A 22642-nucleotide genomic window follows, 5' to 3' on the forward strand; every position below is an offset into this window, starting at 1 on the left:
AAGCAAAAGGAAATATTTCTTCATGTCACACACAGTGAACCTGTGGAACTCCTTGCCAGAGGATGTTGTGAAGGCCAGGATTTAAACAGGGTTCAAAAAAGTGCTAGATAAATTCACAGAAGATAGGTCCATCAATGGCTATTAACCAGGATGGGCAGGAATGGTATCCCTAGTCTCTGTTTGGCAGAAGCTGGGAATGGGTGAGGGGGTGGATAATTTGGGTTACGTCTATACAGCAATGCGTTATTTTGAAATAATGTTGAAACACTGTCGAGCTGGAGGACTTCTTACTCTGATTCCTGAAACCCTCATTGTACGAGGAGTGAGGGAAGTCGGAGGAAGAGTGCTCTATTTCGAAATAAGTGCTGTGTAGATGCTCCCAATTTCGAAATAAGCTATACAATTGATGTAGCTCAATTTGTGTAGCTTATTTTGAGGTAAGCCCCGCGGGGTAGATGCACCCTTGATGATTCCTTGTTCTATTTGTTCCCTCTGGGGCTATGTCTAGACTGCAGGCTTCTTTCGAAAGAGGCTCTTTCGAAAGCATCTTTCGAAAGAGCCTCTTTCGAAAGATCGCGTCTAGACTGCAGGCGGATCTTTCGAAAGAGCAATCCGCTTTTTCGAAAGAGAGCACCCAGCGAGTCTGGATGCTCTCTTTTGAGGAAGCCCTATTTACATTGAAGAACGCCTTCTTTCGAAAGAGGAATTTTCGAAAGAAGGCGTTCTTCCTCGTGAAACGAGGTTTACCGCCATCGAAAGAAAAGCCGCGTTCTTTCGAAATTATTTCGAGAGAACGCGGCTTGAGTCTGGACGCAGGGGAAGTTTTTTCGGGAAAAGGCTACTTTTCCCGAAAAAAACCCCTGAGTCTGGACACAGCCTGGGGCACCTGGCATTGGCCACTGTCGGCAGACAGGATACTGGGCTAGATGGACCTTTGGTCTGACCCATTATGACTGTACTTATGTTCCCAGAAAACAAAAATTCTGGTTCCTGCCTAACTTTGATTATTCCCCCCCCCCCCCCCCCGCTTAAAAAGGGAGTGACAGGGGCCTAACAGGGCACTGCAATGAGGCCATTAACACCCAGTGAATCAATGGCAGTGACTTAACATTCATCTGCTTCTCCTGCCCACTCACTCTAGTACATCACGTCACAGCTTTCCTTTAAGAAGGAACAAGTTTTAGGTTGGCGTTTTGATACCTTATTAACTCGGCATTGTTTTTCAACTTACTATGTAATATCAAGCTCTACAGGAGCACAGAACACGATCCGTGTCTGTCATGTCCCATTGGTCCTGCCTCTACAATTGAGATTACACAGTATATTTAGCAGTAAAGCTGTGACATTTATAGGCTTCCTGGAGGAATTGTCTAACATTTGCTAATCTTAGCCTATATATTACACTATTTTGGAAAGCCTATTGCTCCCTTTCCCCCAGGACCAGATTAAGACATGCTGAGGCCCTAGGATATGTCAAGTTTAAGAGGGAGCACTCTTCCTCCAACTTCCCTTACTCCTCGTACAATGATAGTTACAGGCATCGGAGTAAGAAGTCCTCCAGCTCGACAGTGTTTAGCATTACCAAAAAAATGTGCATTCTTCTAACAGAAATGACAATGAAAATAGAAATAATAAAGTTTTATATTTGCATATATGCCGATACATAGGCGAGGATGCTACTAAAAACTAGTACATTTTTTTGTATTTAGAGGTCCCTCATAATCTGAAGCCCTAAGATGTAAGTTACAACTTGGTGGAAAGTATCAAAGGGGTAGCCATGTTAGTCTGAATCTGCATAAACAACAAGATGTCCTTTGGCACCTTATAGACTAATAGCTACCTTATAGACTATTTAATACTCCAATAAATATTAGTCTAGAAGGTGCCACGGGATTTCTCGTTGTTCTTACTTAACTTGTGTATAAATCCAGCACTGCTTCCCCCCTTGCTTTAATCAGTGTTTCATTTCCTTGAGCATTGTGAATTAAGCATCCTTTTTAAAAACACAGTCCTTGCTTGTAGCTTTGACTCTAACCCATTACTTCTCAAAGACCGAATACAAATCTGTGTCTCACTAGGGCCAGATCTACATTAAAGGGGAAAGTCGAATCAAGATATGCAACTCCAGCTACATTAATTATGCAGCTGGAGACAATGTACCTTGTTTAGAGTTTCCCCGTTGTCCCCACAGCAGGAGCCTGATGGGAACAAACACTCCCATTAGTTTTCCTTACTCCTTGCAGGGGCAGGAGTACCAGCCACCAATGTGGGTGCCCTCTGAGTTCAATTTAGCGGGTCTTTACTAGAGCCACTAAATCAAACTCTACAAGATCGATTGTGGCAGCGTCGACCTTCCACTTAGTGAAGACATGGCCTAAGGTTATTCTACTTCCTGATGACTATGTGGTGTCAGTGCCCAATAAAAGGTCTCATTTATTGTCTTCACAGCCATTGCCCAGAACACAAGTGGGCTTCCGTTAGAGAGCTTCCCGGAAAGAAGTCTGTCTTCAATCCTGAGGCAGAACAACAGAAATCTGCTGAAGATGAAGGAGGTGGCCTGGGAAAGGAAGGTGAAATGCCACTAAAAAATGAAGAGACAACTCCCAGATCCCAAGGCACAGCTCAGGACATTATGAGCAGAACCAGATTGAGTGAGAGCATCCAAAGGGTTGCTGTGGATTTACAGGGCATCTCAAGGACTGGGTCTAATATTACCAAAAAGGAGGAAGTAGAAAGGAGGTTAGATACAGACGCTAATAAAACCAGAGGACTGTCACCAGTCAGCTTGCTGCTGCAGACTGACCTTACTAAGCTGGACTTGGAAAGCAGTAATCGTGCATCTCCAGATGGAAATTTGGGTCAGGATAAAGATTCTGAAAAAGCCGAAGAACCAAAGACAGGAGCAAAAGCAGCATCTAAGGTCAGCCAAGCAAACAGTAGCGATCTCAACCTTTCCCAGACTGCCCATGATTCTGGCATAATAGCCCCAAATGCCCCTTCAAGCTCCAAATTAAACTCCAAGAAGGCATTAGCAACTAGCAAGAGGAAAAAGGGAGCCAAATCAATGACAAAAGGAGGAGATGAGCAGCTGGTTGGATCATCATCAGCTGATACAGGTGAATCTTGGGGCCTTGGCTTCTAAATGTCAATATCTAGTCATCAAGGCACAGCCTCAGTTGATGTAAGTGTCAATAGAGTTGCAGCAATTTACATCAGCTAAAGATCTGGCCCGTAAGCTATATGTGGCTGCAACCGTTTTGTGTGCAATTGTTGTGTCTTATTGACAACACTGTGGAAACATGGGCACGTCTCTTGCCTTTATAACAAATTAAGTTAGCATTTACTATCAATGGCAAACATCTAGGCCATGTCTACACTACCAGGGCCGGACGGAGGCATGGGTGAGCCGGGCAGCTGCCCAGGGCGCCAACTGATGGGGAGCACCTAACGGCAGCTGTAAGGGGCGCACGGTTCCCGCAGCACCGGCCCCGTGGCACTGGCCAGCAGCACCCTTCCCCCCATAGCCGCGGCGCCCTACATGGCCCGGCGCACGCGCCAGCAGCCACAACCAGGCCGCACATGCGCTGTGTGCCCCGGGAGCGGACCTGCGCACCCTAGGGGGGTGGGCCCGCTCCCCACGGGCAGGCCCGCACATGCACCGTGTGCCCAGGGGCGGCACCACATGCCCATGCCCGGGGCGCCAGAATGCCTCGGTCCGGCCCTGTACACTACATGAAAGATTGACACTCTGTGGTCAATCTTTTGGGGTTCGATTTAGCGGGTCTAATACAGATTCGCTAAATCAAACTCTGAGGGTGCCCCTGGCAGCACTGGTATTCCTGCTTCTGTGAGGAGTCAGGGAAGCTGATGAGAGCATTTGCTCCTGTCAACTTCCTGCTGTGTGGATGGCGATGTAAGATACTCAACTCCAACTACATAATTAACATAGCTGGAGTTGCGTATCTTAAGCCAACTTTCTGCTTTAGTAGAAACCAGGCCCTAGTGAAGTTAAAATAGTTTGAATTAAGCTTTTAAGCCACAAATTAGAAACATGGAGAGAAAAATAACCTTTTCATTAGCATGAAATTTAGATGAAGAAAAAATAAATCTCTTCCTTAATAGGCAATTTGGCTGAAATGCCACAAAATTCTCTGTGATAAAAACAATAATCAGGTTTATCTTCTGACATTTTCATTGTTAAAATCACATTGATGCATTGATAGTAAAATGTATATTAGCTCATTTCAAAGGGAAACATTTTAATAACGAGGTAAGCTTCAAGAATATTTTGATCTTTAAGAAAGATGAGTAGGCAAGTTAGACAGAACGAATAAGAATTTCGGTAGGTTTAGGCACTTGTCCCACATTTTGAGAGCAATCTGTTAGACTGCCCTTTATATGAAAGTTGAAAAGGCAGACACTATGTTGGCAACTTCTGGTGCTTTTTCATTTCTCCTAATAATAAATTTAATAGCGTACCGAGTTGTGGCATTGTGTATGTGTCCTTGGTTTGTTATGAGATGCTTACATAAGGCCCTCCTCTTGACAGACAGTTTTAGGGGCCTAGATACTTTTGAAAATTCCCTCAAGCACTTAAAATACCTTTAAAAATCTGGCTCTGAGTGACCACGATTCCCAATTAAAACAATGAACCAAATTTAGAGAGGAGTCTAACAATGTGCTCAGGTGGAGTAATTTAGTAGGCCCAATTACTCCCTGTTAGGCCCCAGTAGTCTTCACTCCCACTTAGATGACAAGTATCTTTCCCTCCTACATATCTCCTTTGAATCTGTCCCACTGACTCTTAGTCCAATAGGAAGAAGGGCCAAAAGAAGAGGTATGTTACAGGAGAGTCAACTCATCTCTGAGTGTATAGTTCAGTGTGTCAGCCAGCCAGCACTGCTCACTGCCAGGAGGCCCTGAAGGTGACACTTCATTGGTGTTTCTTTCTGGGAAGGCCAGTGTCGAGACAGGTTGGGTAGAGCAAATGACTAGCCCCATTCTGGTGTTGCCCCCTACTCTGACACCCCTTGTTCTGTACCGTGGAGCTGACATGATGCAGAGGACGCCGAAACATCAACTGGGATTTTGTTTTTCCTTCTTCAATAGTGATTTTCCTGCATGTATCTCTCAGGGGAGCGTGCCTGAATGCACCAGGATCACCGTAGTGGTCCAATGCTTAAAGGAGGAAGGGCCTGATACAAAACCCATTGCAGTCAATGGATGTCTTTCTACTGACTTTCAGTGGGCTCTGAATGAGGTTCTAATGCAGGGGAGTAAGAGATGCAGGTTCTAGTCCCTGCACTACCACTCTAGGACACCGAACAAAGACTTTAACCTCTCTGTGCCTCAGTTTCTCATGTGCCAGTATTAGCAATACAATAGACACTTTCAGGCCTCCTAAACTGTACACAAAATTTGTGCAAGTATTTGTTTTTGTGTTAAAGTGGTAACTGCGGGCAAAAGTACCATTTTAGATACAGAAATATGGATTCTGTGCATGCAGAGAAACGCCCTTGAAGATTTGCAAGGCGCAATTCAGAAGACTCTTTTGGTATTTTGATTCTAGTGGAGCTGTACAAGGGAACAGAAGACCTGAATTTGGCTTCTGTGCAATAGATGGGTTTTTAATTAATATCTTCGGTAGGCTGGAGGAGCTGTTTAACTATCCTCTTTAATAATTAGCCATCCAGAGGTGCAAAACACGCAAATAAATGAAAGGTAAAGGAACTTATGCTTCATAAACATTAGTGTCAAAAGATTCAAAGAAAAGGAAAGTTCATCTGTAATCTTTATCCAGAGACCTGGGGGAGGGGCACTTTGATCTTCTTTCTCTGTGTAATTATGGAATCGCCCACTATTAAAGAGAGACAAGTACATGTTCAGACGAATGGAAAAGTCTCTTATCAACACTTCAATCGCTGCAGTTTATTTCATGAGTTTATGTCTCAGGGACTGTGTAAAATTGGTTAATTTCTTAGCAAGGCGGGGGATGATAAAAGCGCAAACAGCTCTCGAGAGAGAGAGAGCGGAGCGAATAACTGAACGTTAAAAATAGACCCATAAATATGTAGATTCCCATGTCAAAGTGTGACAGCAATAGTGCTATGAAACTGCAACTCACTGCACTGGAGAGGTGCAAGCAGCTTCTGTGCTGTGAGCCACTGCAACTAGCTGTGAAACCCGATGCACTGCGCAGTGAACATCGTTCGCTCTCCGCATCCGCACTGCTGATGAGTTCCCCATATCACTCCTGCTAATAAAGTTTCCACTCACCCTGCTCCTGATCCTGGCTACCAGTCATGCTCCACCCACCTCTGCTGCTCAAGCTACCTTCCCCACATAGATGGTGAGAAAGCTAGCTAGCCTGCTACTTAACCGAAAAGAGAGAAGATGCCACCGACTTCCTGAATGGCCTTGGGGAAATCCCTTTAACCTCTCTAGCCCCCAGGTCTCCATTGTAAAATGAGGACAGCCACACTGCCCTCTCTCACAGAGGTGTGGTGAGGATAAATCCACTAATGACAACAAGGAGTCCTGTGGCTCCTTAAAGACAAACAGGTTTGTTTGGGCATCAGCTTTTGTCAAAAGCGCATTGGCAGATCTACCTGTGTGGATAGAAAATGTATATTGCGGGTGCATCTGGCAAAGTGGTTTTGATCCATGGAAGCTGATGTCCAAATAAACCTCAGCCTTTAAGGTGCCACAGGATTCTTTGTTGTTTTTTATGGAAACGGACTCACACAGCCACCCCTCAGAGACACATTAAAGAGGGGGAGGGTCAGATGAATAGAGCCCCATGGAGTTGCTGGGCTGTACCAGGCACTGCAGTGGCAAAAGCTGATGCTTCCAGGAGCTAGAGACCTATACTGACAGCACCTCTGGCGAGGCTGTATCACCCTCAGCCCCGCCCACTGCCCAACCAGGGGCAGCTGCCGGTGCTTGTGGTACAGCCATGCTGGAGATGCTGCCAGTGCAGGGGGTTAGCCCCTGAGAGCAGCAGTTGCCGCGGATACCGATTTGCACCCGCATATATACATTCTCTAGCCACACAGGGCTCCTCGGGTAACATTGCCTGATCCATCTCTCTCAGGTCCTTACGTCTCTGTTCATCACCTTCCTTACCTCACGGCACATTCTTAGGCTTCAGTACTTGAGCTCGTACTTGCACACACCAATGTAAAGAAAGCTTCCTTTCTCTGGTCGCCAGGGAGCGTGCGATTTCCAAGAGGTAGGTACGGCAAGCTCCACATAGACTATAGTGAAATGCCATCAGGACATGCTTAGCAACAAGGGGGAGCTATAACAGTGGTGAGCAACGTGCAGCTCGAAGGCTGAATGCAACCAGTTGGGATTCTTTGTGCAGCCTGTGAGATATTTTGTTTACTGTTGCCCGTGCGCAGGGTTGCCAGATTCTGCTCGTTTTCTTCCATACGTTTTTTTTTCTTACCGATGTTACTAAAATGACAGGCATGTAAAGCCAGGGCACATGAAATGAGGTCCATGTTGATTGCACACAACATTATGGGAGCCGTGTGCTCCCTCTGCATCCAATCAAAGTGCTGCTACGGTTCAGTCGGCACAACCCCCAAATTCTAGGTACGCAAGATCAGGTAGCAAAACTAGCTGGCTTAGTTCCGACAATCTCGGGGCCCACTGAGATGAAGGGGGGCCATTCATGTGGCCCTCACAAGCCTAGGCTGCCCATCACTGAGCTGTAACCTTACAGCCATTATATGCTCATATCCCAGTATCTGGTTTTACAAGCTTAAAATAATGAAAAAGCTGGAGAAAACATGTTCCCTTCCTCCCCTCTCCGACTCCACTGTTTAAATCTATAGATAGCCTGGCCATGAGAGTAGGTGCTGGCGATGACTTCATATCAGCTTCATAGAACTAATTGTAGGACTAAACTTAATCCCCGTGGACACAGTTTTATTTGCTTCACTAAAGAAGAAGACGGTTCACATGTCAGGAGTCTCTAAATTCAGAGAGTGTCCTGCAGGCCGTGTGTTGCAGTGTTTTTGTATAGTGTTGTGTTTTGTTCTTGCGCGTGTGTTTGTATTTTTGAAAAATAAAATGAAATTATTATTTTTTTAAAGCGAAAAACAAGAAGAGAGTTTGAGGCAGAAAGCCAGGAAACGCATTCTGTACTGTTATTATAATCCCAGTCCAGGGTCAGTGTCCCATGGCAGCTGGCACTCTATAAGCCAACCACACAACTAAGTAAATAAAAAAAGATAGTCCCTACCCCATAGAGTTTACAATCAACTTCCTGTATGTTGAGGAACTAACACTCTTTGCTAAGAGGGAGAAGGTGGCAGGAAACCAGTAATAAAATAACCCTCAACACAGTACATTGTGGACTGCATTGAACATTTAGGTAGAATCTGTGAAAAGAACATCATAACGCATGCAAATACTTAAAGAATATTTCACTGAGCAAAATCTTGGCCTCATAAAAGTCAATGTCAAACAGCTATTGACTTTATTGGAATTAGGATTTCGCCATAACCCATAAACAATATAGAAAAGAGAACACAGAAGAACAGAGAACCTAGTGTCGCCAGAGGTCTGCCTGCTTCCTGCTCCGTTTTTTACTTTGGGCCCAATCCTGCTTCCACTGGGAGCAGATCTACACAAAAGGGCTAAACTTGAAATAAGCTACGCAACTGGAGCTACACTAATTGCGTAGTTTAAATTGAAACAGCTTATTTTGACCTTTGGTGCTGTCTACACAGCAGTTATTTCAAGAGAGAGGGCTATTTCCCCCGACTTCCCTTACTCCTTGTACAATGAGGGTTACAGAAGTCAGAGTAAGCAGTACTCCAGCTCAACACTATTTCGACTTTATGTAGACGCAAACTATGTTATTTCTGAATAACATCAGTTATTCCGAAATAATGCTGCTGTGTAGCCATAGCCTGGGGCTAATGTCTACACTATGACTTTTTCCGCAAGAGGCAATGCAAATGAAGCGAAGATTAGCATTTTCTCATGCTTCATTTGCGTACTCTCTTTCGTTCTGTTTTTGTGCTGGGGGTTTGCGCGCTAAAACAGGAAGTGGGGCTGTGGCCATTTTACACAAAACCCCCTTTTCCCACAAGATCCTTATGCCTGTCCCAGAGAGGCATAAGGATCTTGCAGAAAAAGGGGTTTTTGCGCAAAACAGTCACGGCCACACTGCCTGTTTTAGGGCAAAAACCCCTAGCGCAAAAACGGAACGAAAGAGAGTACGCAAATGAAGCACGAGAAAATACTAATCCTCGCTTCATTTGCATTGCCTCTTGCAGAAAAAGTCATAGTGTAGACAAAGCCTAGGAGTTTTGCTTCTGGCTTGCATGGGGTGGAACTATGTCTCTCTGTTCTTTTGCTCTGGTATGATCAGATCCTGGGTTGGTGTAAATTGATACAATTTGTTTCAGTGGTGTTGCCCTCATACAGAATCTGGCCCTCTGAAATTCATGTTTATTCTGCCCAATTCTCAGTTTGACTTTTTCCATAACATGTTTTTCTTCCTCTCTTTTCTGCTCCTTTGTTCATAGAAAAACATGAACCCCTGAGATCAAGATGAACTTTCCATCACACCATGAACAAGAGAGTTTGAAATTTGGCCAGATGAGTTTGCCCATCCCCATTAACAACACATTTCAGGAAGTGCCAATTACACAGAATTTTATCCAACTTCCTTTAATGTCAACTGGAATTTTTCCATTGACTTCAATGCAAGTTAGATTTAATCGATGAACCATAGCAGTTCTATTGTTGTTTGAAGGCACATGACCTTTGGCCTCCTGAATCATCAGAAATAATTTAAAGGGAAACAATACAGACAAACACCTTATGCTTTATGATGAACATAAGCAGTGTACACTCAGCCATACCATGATATTGGCTGAAAATTTTCTGTCTAGTTTGGTAATTGGAAACTTCATTAGTATAACCTTTTCACAAAATCATTTCTTCTTTCAATTAAAAATGCATCATAATGTGATTGATTGATCATGTGAAATCTTATTTGTCTAAGAGCTTTGTCATTCTTTAGCCACTGTTTCCAATATTGACAAATAGTGATAGAAATGTAGCCGTGTTAGTCTGGGGTAGTTGAAGCAAAATGCAGGACAATGTAGCACTTTAAAGACTAACAAGATGGTTTATTAGTCTTTAAAGTGCTACATTGTCCTGCATTTTGCTTCAATATTGACAAGACACTGATTATATTGTCCTAAGTACCATCATGAACTTTGTAGTCCAATAATGCACAATTAATTTATTGGAAAGTAACCATGTTCCACTTGATATTGCAAGAAGTTGAAAAGTTATATTCAGGGCCTTTTACTCAAAATAACTTTTTCACATACAGGTTGAATCTCTCTAGTCTGGCACCCGCAGGACCTGACTGGTGCCAAACCAGAGAATTTGCCAGACTGCAGGAGGTCAATTTTGTCTAGCAGCATGACCAACACTACCACTGCTTAGTGGTCTCTTAGAAGACATTTAAGGGTAAATTAGAGCCAAATAACAGCATGGAACACTGAGAACCAGGCTTGGTGGCTGTAAACAAACTTTATGGGACCCTGGGAAACTTGGCCACACCTATGATAAGTAGATATCTGGCTAGCTAAAATGATGCTGGTCCACTGACATTGTCAGACCAGAGAATGCTGGACTAGAGAGGTTCAACCTGTACATTAATTTGTAATTTTCTATAGATTGGAACTGCGTAAATGTGACAAAAACTTCTGCATGGGTAGAGCCCTGCAAATCCGCAGATATCCACTTTATATCCATGGGTATGTACAGCCATGGATGTGGATGCAGTTAGCCGCAGCTCATTTTTGCAAATACAGATGCAGATACAAAATTCTGTACCTGCACAGGGCTCTATTCACGAGCATTTTCCCTTTTTCACTCTGGGCCATTTCATGGTCCAGGAATTTTTTGGGTGACAGAATCTCAAATGTCGCTCTGCATGGGCAGTGAAAAAACTGCTGCAGCTGTAATAACCATAGTTTATACCTCTCGACTTGCTGACTTATTGTAACCAATGGGGTTGCAGCGTGCAAATGTGTGGCGGATGGGTGATGAAAAGGAGGCAAGAAGAAGGTGGATGATGTCATAATGTAACCGGTCAGCAGTGTGTGAAGTTGTGCAGTTGTGGGAGAAGAGGGAGAAAAAGGAGGGTGAAGGAGCTGTCAGGGTGGATGCACCTTTCCCGTCAGTGGGCTGTGGGTGGAGAAAACGAAGATGAGGAGGAAGGAATGAGAGAGCCACCAAAATGTAGAATGCTCTTAGGGCAGAGAATCCAAAAGACATGGAATCCAAGTTACTTTCACAGGTATCCAACACATCAGGAAATCCCACACCGGTGAGCAACATCTTCCAGCAGCTGGATTTTAACTGCTAGTAAATGCCAAAGCTCCTCTGTACCCTTTCCTCCCTTTCTCCTCCCACATATGTACCAAATGGCTACTGGATGATGTAATGTCTCACTTCAACAGACTGGAATGTGAGGCCCAGGTGCTTCGGTGCACGAGACAAACAGGGTCACATTTCCACATGGAACAGAGCTGAAGGGGCCAAGAGCACCAGTGCAGCATCAGACCCTGTTAATGCAGCTAGATGGGGAGTGTGTGGTGGAATGGATAGAACAGGAGAGCGTAAATCAGGATTCTGTGCCTGGCTCTGCTCATGACTCACTCTGTAATCTAGGATAAAACATCTCTCTCAACCTGTTTCCTCATCTGTGAAATAGGAATAACCCTTCCCTACCTCACCCAGAGGGCATACAAGGTTTAATTAACGAAGGCCGACAAAGTGATTGGGGCTTTCCAGATGAAAAATGCAATAGAATAGCAGCATATAATTAGCATATAATTAGGATAACCAAACGTTTGCCATTAACCTCTTGATGGGGCTAGAACAAGTTCTCCTGGGAAATGCAAGGGATGGGGGGCAAACAGGAGAACTTTTGGCAAGAAGGAGGCAACCCCGCAAGAAAAAGTCATAAAAATACCAAATCAGAGCAGAGCATGGAGTGGTTTGGAGAAGAGTTTAGGAGCAGTAGGTCCCCGGGGGGCGTTCTAAGAACATAAGAACAGCTGTATTGGGTCAGGACAAAGGCCCGCCAAGCCTCACATCCTAAGCCAGGTGCTTCAGAGGGATCCAACAGGCAATCACTGAGTGATCCATCCCCTGTCATTCACTCCCAGCTTCTGGCAGTCAGAGGCTAGGGACACACAGAGCATGTGGTTACACACCTGAATGTCTTGGATAACAGCCATTGGTGAACCTAGCCTCCATGAACTTTCTCATTTTTTTAAAACCCATTATATTTTTGGCCTTCACAATGTCCCCTAGCAACAAGTTCCACAGGTTGACTGTGCTTTGTGGTATTTCTCTCTCTGGCCCATTACAATCTATTCTCGTCATGGTGAAAGCATATTCATTAGAGATCCTTCTGTAAACTGATCCTTTAAAACACAGACGTAAAAGCGTGGATAGCTCTCAAAGGGAGAAATCTAGGCCCCATTGAAGTCAATAGCAAAACTACCATAGGTTCCCGCCCCCTCCCCCCAACAGATTAGCATCATTAGGGTATCTGATATCACGAGTTCCACTATAAGGTGATATTGTGTGATTGTAGCTAGAGTCATAGTAATTATTGTCTACCTTGTAAACACAGTCAGTCCTTTCCCCCATCACAATTTCTCTCTGGATTAAGCTGTGAAATTCTTAACAAAACAACATCGTGACGGGTGCCCCCAGCTTCGATGCATCACCCCCCAGGCATTTAACCCAATTCTCAGCTTCTAGGCCTGGTCTGACTGATGTAGATAGCTGAGGGAATTATTCATAGATAGATTATGTAACTCTGCATGTGGCAGAAAGCCTTTCAAGTGGCAGCTTTCAAATAAATGATCTGAGAGAATCTCTCTTTGGATTTTTATTTTTCATTCCTTGGCTCTGATTTTCAAAGGCAGCGAGCACACAGGACTTCAGCAGAATCAGAGTGGCCAATTCTCAGTCCCTCTGAATGCAGGCCTTTTATATTTGATGGCCCATGTTTTGGAAGCAAGAAGAGAGCAGGGAGGATGAGCGGACACCTCGTCTGAGAACAGAACAGGGGTCTCGACTTTTTGAAACTCTGTGAAAAGGAATCTGGTGGAAGGAGCTGAGGGGCTGGAGCAGTTTGTATAGTGGCGGTACTGAGAGCCACTGAACCAAACTCTAAACCCTATATAGGAGGGAAACCACTTCAAGACACGGGGGCTGGCAGCCCCCCCCCCAAGCATTCCTAGCGCCATCATCAATGGGGTGGGAGAGAGCCAGCTGCAGTGAAGGCAGTAAGACCCTGATGCTCTTTAGACAGCAAAAATAAACAGAGTCTGGGTGTCCAGGGCAGGGTTTGGACAGAGATAAATGAAAAACACTTTGCCAGAAGCTGGGAATGGATGACAGAGGAGGGATCACTTGACGATTCTGTTCTGTTCATTTTCTCTGGGGCACCTGGCATTGGCCACTGTTGGAGGACAGGATACTGGGCTAGATGGAACTTTGGTCTGACTCAGTGTGGCCGTTCTTATGTTCACCAGAGTATAGCGAGGACACAAGTTCCTCTCTCAGTTCAGAACCAAACTTTATAACTGGCCCCAAAGTCCTCAGAACACTTCAGAGCAGGGGTGGGGAACCTAAGGCCCGGGGGCTGGATGCAGCCCTCCTGCCCCCTGAGGCTTGGGGCTCCCCCCAGCATTGAGGAACCCTCCCCCCACCCCGCCACTGTCCCTCCATAGGGCTGGAGCACACTAGCCTGGGCCCTCCAAGGCTCTGAGGGGAATGTGGAGAATGTCTCTCCTTCTCAGTTGAGAGTCACCTCAGTGAGAGGCTTTTTGTTTTGCTTCTCCCTTGCGTGCGGCACCCAACTGATTTTTCTGCGGGTCAGTGTCCGTCCCCACCCAAAAAAGTTCCCCCACCCACTCTAGGGCATGGAAATTGTTTTGAAATAACTAAATTCACAATAACTCCAGAAATAATTATTTCAAAATAAGCTTATTCCCTGAGGAAAGCAGGAGCACAGATTTTGAACTAACCAAATAACGGACTTGGTAATGCGGACATTCCACTTACTATTTCAAAATAAGGGGGGTTATTTCAAAATAACTCCCTAGTGTAGACCAGGGCTTAGATCCCAACAACTCATAATTTCGGTAAGTCCAGTTCAGACACCTCTCTATTTTGATACTAACTTGTTTGTTCATATGAACTTCAGCCTCCATGGCCCATTCACTTGGTCTTTTCTGCTGAGACAGTGGAGATGAGAGACAAATCCAGTGGTGGCTTTTTATGATGGGGACCCTAGGCACTGGGAATGGTACTGAACAGAGGCTCACAACTTTTTCACATCTAACAGACCCCCCTGGGGGGAGGCCTTTGGACTTCATAGGCCTGGTCAAGATTCAAACTAGCCTCCCCAGAGGTGAAAGGATCCAAGTCCTGAGCCAATTAATTCCCTTCAGTCAATTAATTGCTTTCCCTGAAGTCGCTTCTTGTGCAACTTTGTTTCAGAGAGTGTGTTTACACAAGAAGGAGTCTGTGGCATCTTAAAGACTTCACAGATTTATTTGGGCATCAGCTTTGGTGAATCCAAACCACTTCTCAGATGCATGGAGAGCAAATGGTACTGGCATATAACATGCTGTTTTTACAGATACAGACTAATACAGCTACCCCTCTGAGATGTGTTTATACAAGGTGAAGGTTAATCAGATAGGAATTGTCCCCTGAAAAGTTATTAGTTCATGTTCAAGTTGGTTGATTTTTTTGTTGTTGTTGACCACGACAGTATGGTAATGTGGCATTTGGACTTTCTGCTGTTGACCATGACAGTATGGTAATGTGGCATTTGGACTTTCTGCTGTGTCACATTTTAACTGTACTGGTGTTGTTAAAGTTATACAAACCTGCCCACAACACATGGCCACAGCTTTATTGGTATAAACATTTTCTCCCTGTGCTAGCTTATTCCCATGCTGGAATGGAAGCTATACTGGTATAAGTCATTTTTATACAAGAATACCTGATTTCACTCAAGGGGTCATACTAGTATAACTATATTAATATAAGAGCATAAGAACATCCATACTGGGTCAGACCAAAGGTCCATCTAGCACAGTATCCTGTCTGATGACAGTGGCCTCAACAGATGCCCCAGAGGGAGGGATCACAACAGGTAAACCTCGTGTGATCCCTTCCCTGTCACCCACCTCCAGAGAAACAGAAGCTAGGGATACCATTTCTATTTATCCTGGCTAATAGTCATTGATGAACCTAACCTCCATGAATCTATCTAGCTCTTTTTTGAACCCTGTTAAAAGTTCTAGCCTTCACGAAATCCTCTGGCAAGGAGTTCCATGGGTTGACTGTGTGCTGAGTAAAGAAAAACTTCCTTTTGCTTGTTTTAAACCTGCAGATTATTAATTTATTTTGGTGACCCCTAGTTCTTTTATTGTGGGAATAAGTAAATAACTTTTCCTTATTCACTTTTTTCACACCAGTCATTATTTTATAGACTTCTATCATATCCCTCTTAGTCTCCTCTTTTCTAAGCTGAAAAGGCCAAGTCTTTTTAATCTCTCTTCATATGGGACCTGTTCTAAACCCCTAATAATTTTTGTTGCCCTTTTCTGAACCTTTTCCAATGCTAATATATCTTTTTTGAGATGAAGTGACCACATCTGTATGCAGTATTCAAGATATGGGTGTACCATGTTTTTCTATAGAGGCAATAAGATATTCTGTTTTATTCGCTATCCCTTTTTTAATGACTCCTAACATTCTATTTGCTTTTTTGACTGCCGCTGCACACTGAGTGGATGTGTTCAGAGAAGTATCCACAATGACTCCAAAATCTCTCTCTTGAGTAGCTGTAGCTAAGTTAGTCCCCATCATATTGCTTAAAAATCCCAGCCCCTTAGTGACATATTCGTACTGGTACATAATCTGCATGCAGACTGAGTCTTAGAGATCCTTTTCTATAATTGGAGATCTGGACATATCAAGAAGAACCTTTCAGGGTTATTATTCACCTACCCATCTCTTCCCATCTGTCTTCATCAGATCACAAGCAGTTAATCGGCGTAAGAGTCACAGATGACATCACATTAACATTATGATCACTGAGCCCAGCTTTTAGATGTTATGGCTTCAGGGCAAGATGCAGATGCTCCATCTATTACCTTAACAAAAAATGTCTGCAAGAAAAAATGGCTATGCTTCCCACCCTTCTTAACAATCAAAAGGCCCCTATACTTTTCAGGTAGGAGAAATGGAATATTCATTGCTTCAGAATATAGTGCTACAGGTGCTTTGCAGATGAAACACATAGGGCTTGATTCTTGATTTACCATGGTGTTTTTTCAGTAGTATAGCTGAACAATGTTCCCTCTTATCTTTTCCATCTGTGTGCACAGATACAAAATTGGTCTCCTCATCTGCAACAATGAACCGTGGTTATCTGCATCCACATCTGCAAATACGGATACCTGGGGATATAAAGAGGATCCCTGTGGGTTTGCAGGGCTCTAGTGATGCCTGCCCTCTGGGTCAACTCATTAGGGATTTTAAAGGCCAAGGTTTGGGCTAAGGAGTCAAGGCCATGCAGCTGGGAAATGTAACAACTCATATCCTTGGTGGCTCAGCATAGCAGGTCACATACCAGTGAGAGATACCTGAAAGCTGCTGATGGGACAAAAGGCTCTCTATAGAAACATGCTCATTGTTCCTGCACTTCAAATGTCCCACATCACTCTTGTCACAAGGGGCCTGAGGCAAGCATTGGCCTCTTCATGGATTACTTTTGTGGGGTGTCAGGGCTGAGGTGAACAGCTCATCCCTCACTGCACAGTTTTTATTTTTATTTTTTTGTGAGTATGTATGTTCTGCACCGTGGCAGAATTAAGTCCTACATGTGCTACAAACAGGGGTAGTGGGTGAAAGTAGGGCTGGGAGAGGCAAGCCCTCCCCCCAGCACCCTGAAACAAACAGTATGAACCCAGGGCTGGGGTGAGCACTGAGCTCTTCTGCCTTCGGAGGCAAGCGCTTGGCCCAACATTCCCTTTGTGGTCTTCCCAGTTCTTTGAGGACCCCAGCATATTGGAGGCCTTGCAGCGCTGACCTGGTGCTGTGCACACCTGACAGAACAGAGAATGAAAGAATCCCAATCCTAATCTCAAACCCTTTACCCAGGATTTAATCAGTTCTGGCTCTGGAATAATTCCCAGTGGCCTTCATTTTGAAACTCTTCATTCACACCAATCATTCCTTGTTCCTGTAAATGCCATTCAATCAAGTAAGGAGAGGGACTAATTCCAGCCTGTGTCTCTGGGCCACACCTGTGACAGGGCAAGTGCTCATTTCAGTCTATCCCATTGTATTGTCTCTGGCTACTGAATTCCTTGCTTGCTTTTCCTTGCTGTCTCTGACCACCACCCCTTTCTGTGCCTAGCCACTCACTGCAGCAGCAGGAACAAGGGGGTGCTGTTAATTGCATTCTTGGACAATAAACTTACCCTGTTGCTGTGCCTGGGGGTTATAGATGTGAATATTTTGGCTATGTCTACACTACAGGGGTTTTGCGCAAGAAAATGTACAGTAAAACGGCAGAACAGAGAGCTTTTTGCAGTATAGGTATACCTCTTTCTACAAGGAATAACTCCTTTTTGCACAAGAGTTCTTGCACAAAAAGGTGTGTGTGGACACTCAACAGGGGTTTCTTGCACAAGAAGCCCCTATCGGAAAAAGCACAGGTGCTCTGATAGCCATTCTGTGAATGGTAATCAGAACTTTCTTGCGCAAGAGCGTCCATGCAGTATGGATGCTCTGTTGTGCAAAAACACATCACTTTTGTGATGCGCTTTTGAGATGGGGACATGCTTTTGTGCAAGAAGTTTTGCGGAAGATCTCTTTTGCAGAAAGCTTCTTGCGCAAAAAGCCTGTAGTGTAGACAAAGCCTTTGACTGCAGGGTGTTATCCTGTACTGCAGAAGGACAAAACCCAAGCCTAAGATCTGAACACACCTGATCTAAATTATGGGGCTAATCTCCCTGGAAGATACCAGACGTGGATTGCCCCCATAATGCTGGGTCAGTGGTGGTAAGTGACATTTGGCATTAACAGGTTCATCTCTCTCTTCTTCATTCACAGATTCCACATGTTTAGGAAGCTGCAAGTTCAAGTGTATGTTCAGAAAGGAATTGCTGAAAATCATGGGCGTTAAGAACCAATGCAGTAGGCAATGCTTCCCTTTCCTTCCTTCTGTTCTTTCTTTAGGCTTGTTAGTGGCATAACAACAACAATACCGTACATGGTGAGATCGTTACATGCACGTAGAAGACACCCAGCACAGTAGTATCCGAGGGCATGTCTGTCTACACTGGGGAGTTATTTCAAAATAACTCTCCTTATTTCGAAATAACAAGGCCAGCATCCACAGTGCCAAGCCTCTTATTTTGAAATAACAGGCATGTTATTTCAAAAATCATAACTCTTGCTTGCATATGTCTAGACTACAAGCCTTCAAAAAAGCCTCTTTTGAAAGAGATAGTCTAGACATCCACAAGACTTTTTCGAAAGAGAGCACCCAGACCATCTGGACTCTCTCTTTCGAAAAAGCCCTGTTTGCAGTCAAGAGCGCCTTTTTTTAAAAGAGCTCTTCAAAAAAAGGCATTCTTCCTCGTAAAATGAGGTTTACTGCTGTCGAAAAAACTGCCACCTTCTTTTGATTTAATTTCGAAAGAACATGACTGCAGTCTAGACGCAAGTGAATTTTTTTTTAAAAAAGGCCACTTTTTTCGAAAAAAACCAGTGTAGTCTAGACATAGCCCTTGTGAAGAGGAATAAACTTATTTTGAGGTGGTTATGTTGGGAGTTATTATTTCAAAATAGCCTGGTAGTATAGACATAGCCTGAGTGCAATTTAAAAGATGTAAAACTCAGTGTCTTAACTTCTGCAAATAATAAACACAGAGGGATATCTTTTGTTGAAATCCTTTGGTAGAAAACTCTGCTCTTACAGATTTTTGTAACAAGGTCCTGTCACAAGAGTCCAAAATAACAATAACTTATAGTTTCTATCCAAGTGGTTTTTCAAAGTACTTTCGAGGCGCTTTGGTTTGAAAATTGGATCCACAATCACAGGCATCCCATGCTGAGAGATAAATGACTGCTGGGGTATGTCATCTGGGCATTTACTTTCCTCACTGCTGCGGTGTGCATCCAAATGAAGGCATCTGCATTTGGAAACTGGGTTCCGTCATTTCTCAGCTACTGCATATTCCAGAAAATGGGGAAGGTTTTTTGTCTAAACTGGTGAGTTTATTTAGGCTCTCAGCTTTATACGTTAGTTAGACTATTCATTCATATGGCTGAAGACCTTCCAAGTGGCACAGTACGTTTATATAAAGCTTTATTCGGTTTGCAATTGTTTTAATTTTGTAATCTCTTAGAATCAGACCTTCAGCTGGCATACATCAGTGGTGTGACAGTACACAGCAGTACACAGAGGAATACACAGGATTGCACTCTGAATCCCACTGAAACCAATATCAAAATTCCCATGGATGTGATCAGGTGCTATCTGAGTAATGCCAAGAGACTCCAAGTTCCCAGAGCATCAGAGGTCTTTGCTTTTGTTATGTTGCCTGGCAGAAGGGGGTCTAGAACAAGGAGTGAGCTGTTTTGGAGACTGTCATGGCATCACGGTTCTGTGCAGAGAAGTACCTAGCAAACAGTCTTAGGTAGAGCAGCTGAAATGACAGGGTATTATTTCCCAGCATCTCCTAATTATTCAATGCACTGTCCCACCCTAGGTTATTATTATCTGTTGGTACTATTATTAGAGGCCGCTGCTAAGATCAAGCCCCTATTTAGTCCTGGGGGAATTCTGCAACTCTTGCATGTGGAGCCATAGTGAAATTGCAGAATTCCCCCAGTTCTGCCCATTCCAATCAGTGCTGTATTAGATACCTAATAAGAGACAGTCCCTGTTACACAGACCTTGCAGTCTAGAATGATAATACACACAATGGAAGGGTTAAAAAAATCATTATCCCAATTGTACAGAAGGAGAACTGAGGCACTGAGAAAGTAAGTAACTTTCCCAGAGTCACACAGAAAATATGTAGCAGAGGCAAGAATGGAACCTTGCTCTCCTGAGTCAGATTCTAGTGTCTCACCTACAAGACCATCCTTCCTAGAAAGGCCAAAGGTTAGAACTGGGTCCAGTGATTGGTGGTATAAGAGACCAGCCTCGCCACTCTTGCCAGGAAATCATATTGTGGCCCTTGAAGAGGGGGTTAAATGGCAGAGCTCATTAGCTTTGCTCTGAACATCATTATTCTCCCCTGCCAGTTCATCAGCATCTGAGTCTTAGGATTTGAGAATAAGTACCAGAACCATGGCAAGCCCTGACCTGATTAGTTACCAGCCTGAAGCAGGCTGAATGTTTCTCAGGCTGAATGTTTCTCATTCCCACCCACGCAGCTCCTACAGTCCTGTCACCACAATTAATTTGTGCTGTTCCATTTCCTGGACGCCTGTCACTGAGAGCGGGGCCTCAGACCTGTCACTTTCTGCATGCTCAGTGAAATTCTACAGGCTTCAAACAGACTCATGAACATCTGCTTCAAAGCCTAGCAAGGGTCCATGTCGTAATAGAGAGGCTTAGTTTGTGCTCCCAACCTGTGCAAAACTCCGCCCAACTCCATGGTCCTGCATTTCTGGTATGAATAATTTATTTATAGGCATTTGTTATGGCCCATCTCTATAACAAGTGTTAATAAATCTATTCTTGCAACACCAGCTGAACTAGAGAGGTGCCATTTCCCATTTTATAGATGGGGAAACTGAGGCACAAACAGGTGACTTGACTTGCTCAAAATCAAGTAGGGATTCTGTGGCAAAGCCAGGAATTGAATTCAGATCTGCTGAGTCCCAGCAGAGTGTGTAAATCCTAAAACCTTGGCTCTACTCTAATCCTTGGGGATACCCTGTAAAACTGTTGCTGTCACTGAGTGCAGATGTAGGAGAAGTTTTTCCTATAACTCTCCACCCTGGTTCCAGTTGTTTTGATTTGTTATCACTCCCAAATACCTGACATCAGTTTAATATTTGATCCCTTCTCTATCTATAGACCATGCCCTGCTATTGAATAGACCAGACGATCAAATAGCATATGCGCTTCTCCATTTCTGGCTTCTGCTGAGCTGGTACTTTTGATAGACAAGACTCTGCTAACTTGACTCAAGTCTCCCTCTTTCTCATTCTTATAGCTGCTTCCAGCACATCTGATGTGGGGCTGGTGGATGAAACCAAGTCCAAAGGGAATACAACAAATAGTACAACAGACCCTGAAGTAGATCAGCCAGAAGTCAAGAAGGGAGAGGTGCCTCGGGGTCCAGGGCCGTTCTTTTACATTGGCGGGGCTAATGGAGCTGGCCTGTAAGTTATTCTTCTCCCACAGATTTTTAGATTTGTAGATTGTAAAACCAGCAGGGATTATGTTCGTGTGGTTGGACCAACTGCGTAACACAAGGCTTCTACACTGGCATGTTTTGTCCCCAAAACCTGCCTTTTGGCGACAAACCAGTGAGAGTGTTTACATGGCGATGTGACTTTTGTCAGGAAAAACACTCAGTTTTGGTGACAAAAAACTTCCACCGCGAGAGAGAATTTTGTCTTTTCCCCTCCCTTTATTGTTAACAAAGAGGCCAGGGTGGACTCTGCTGTTCGTTTTGTCATGAGAACTGGCTTCCTCCAGTATCCCACAATGCCTGCCCTGATGGCTGTGCTCAGTGTTTTGTGTTCTCTGCTGCCCTGTGGGCATGCCCCCCCACCTCAAAGCTCTGAGAAGCGTCTGACAGCTGAATGTACTGCTCCGTATTGGGAATAAACAAAGAACAAACCATTAGAATGTTCCTGTTCTGCACTGCTAGAAACACAGCAGCAGGCAGAGAGCAGCTGCAGAGGTGATGGCTGGAGAGACTGCTGTGCTGCTTTGACATTCCTTAGCATGAGAGCTCACACAGGAGCTCTGTCTTCCCACAACACAACACTGTGGGATGCTTTCCCACATGGCTTTGCTCTGTCTGTCGATGGAGGCTTGCAATGTGACCATGAAATGTCGACAATGGGAGACAGAAAAACTGGTTTAACTGGTTTTCACTTTTGGCAACTCTTGCACGATGACAGCACTTTTGTCACTGAACCTTCCCAGTGTAGAAATCACCTCAGACCCGCTCTCACTGCTCTCTTCAGCACCAAGCCCATAACTTCTGTTTAGCAATAGCTTGTCTTAGAGCAGGGCTACTCAACTTTGGAAGACCCGAGGGCCACAATGATATTCACAGCACATGCCAAGGGCCGCAACTTAAGTGTGGTTGCATATACATGCAAATATATATGCAAATAGCTTTTTTCACACTGATGGGCATGAATACAAAGATTAAGGCAAGACTACACAACATGCAGGCCCCATTTAAGTCAGTTCTGCTGATATTAATTAAATGCAATATTTACCCGATTTCCACCCATATGACAGCACTTTTAATGAGCAATGACAGTCCAGGAATTTAACTGCTAAAACATG

At 44.2% G+C, this 22642-nt stretch overlaps 1 protein-coding gene across 7 annotated transcripts in view; it reads left to right on the forward strand.

The window, feature by feature from the left end:
• The window catches only part of TTLL10 (tubulin tyrosine ligase like 10), a 261339-nt gene that overhangs the window by 200266 nt on the left and 38431 nt on the right, over positions 1–22642 (forward strand). For 6 of the 7 annotated variants that reach the window (XM_075906186.1, XM_075906188.1, XM_075906190.1 and 3 more), the window contains 2 exons: positions 2449–3116; positions 21327–21495. In XM_075906186.1, coding sequence (XP_075762301.1) covers positions 2449–3116; positions 21327–21495 — 837 coding nt within the window. Of the gene's footprint in view, positions 1–2448; positions 3117–16176; positions 16316–18201; positions 18286–21326; positions 21496–22642 lie in introns of those variants that run through there. The other variant, XM_075906193.1, reaches the window with a different exon arrangement.

Source organism: Pelodiscus sinensis, chromosome 23, assembly GCF_049634645.1.
Source record: "Pelodiscus sinensis isolate JC-2024 chromosome 23, ASM4963464v1, whole genome shotgun sequence".
Classification (NCBI taxonomy): Eukaryota; Metazoa; Chordata; order Testudines; family Trionychidae; genus Pelodiscus; species Pelodiscus sinensis.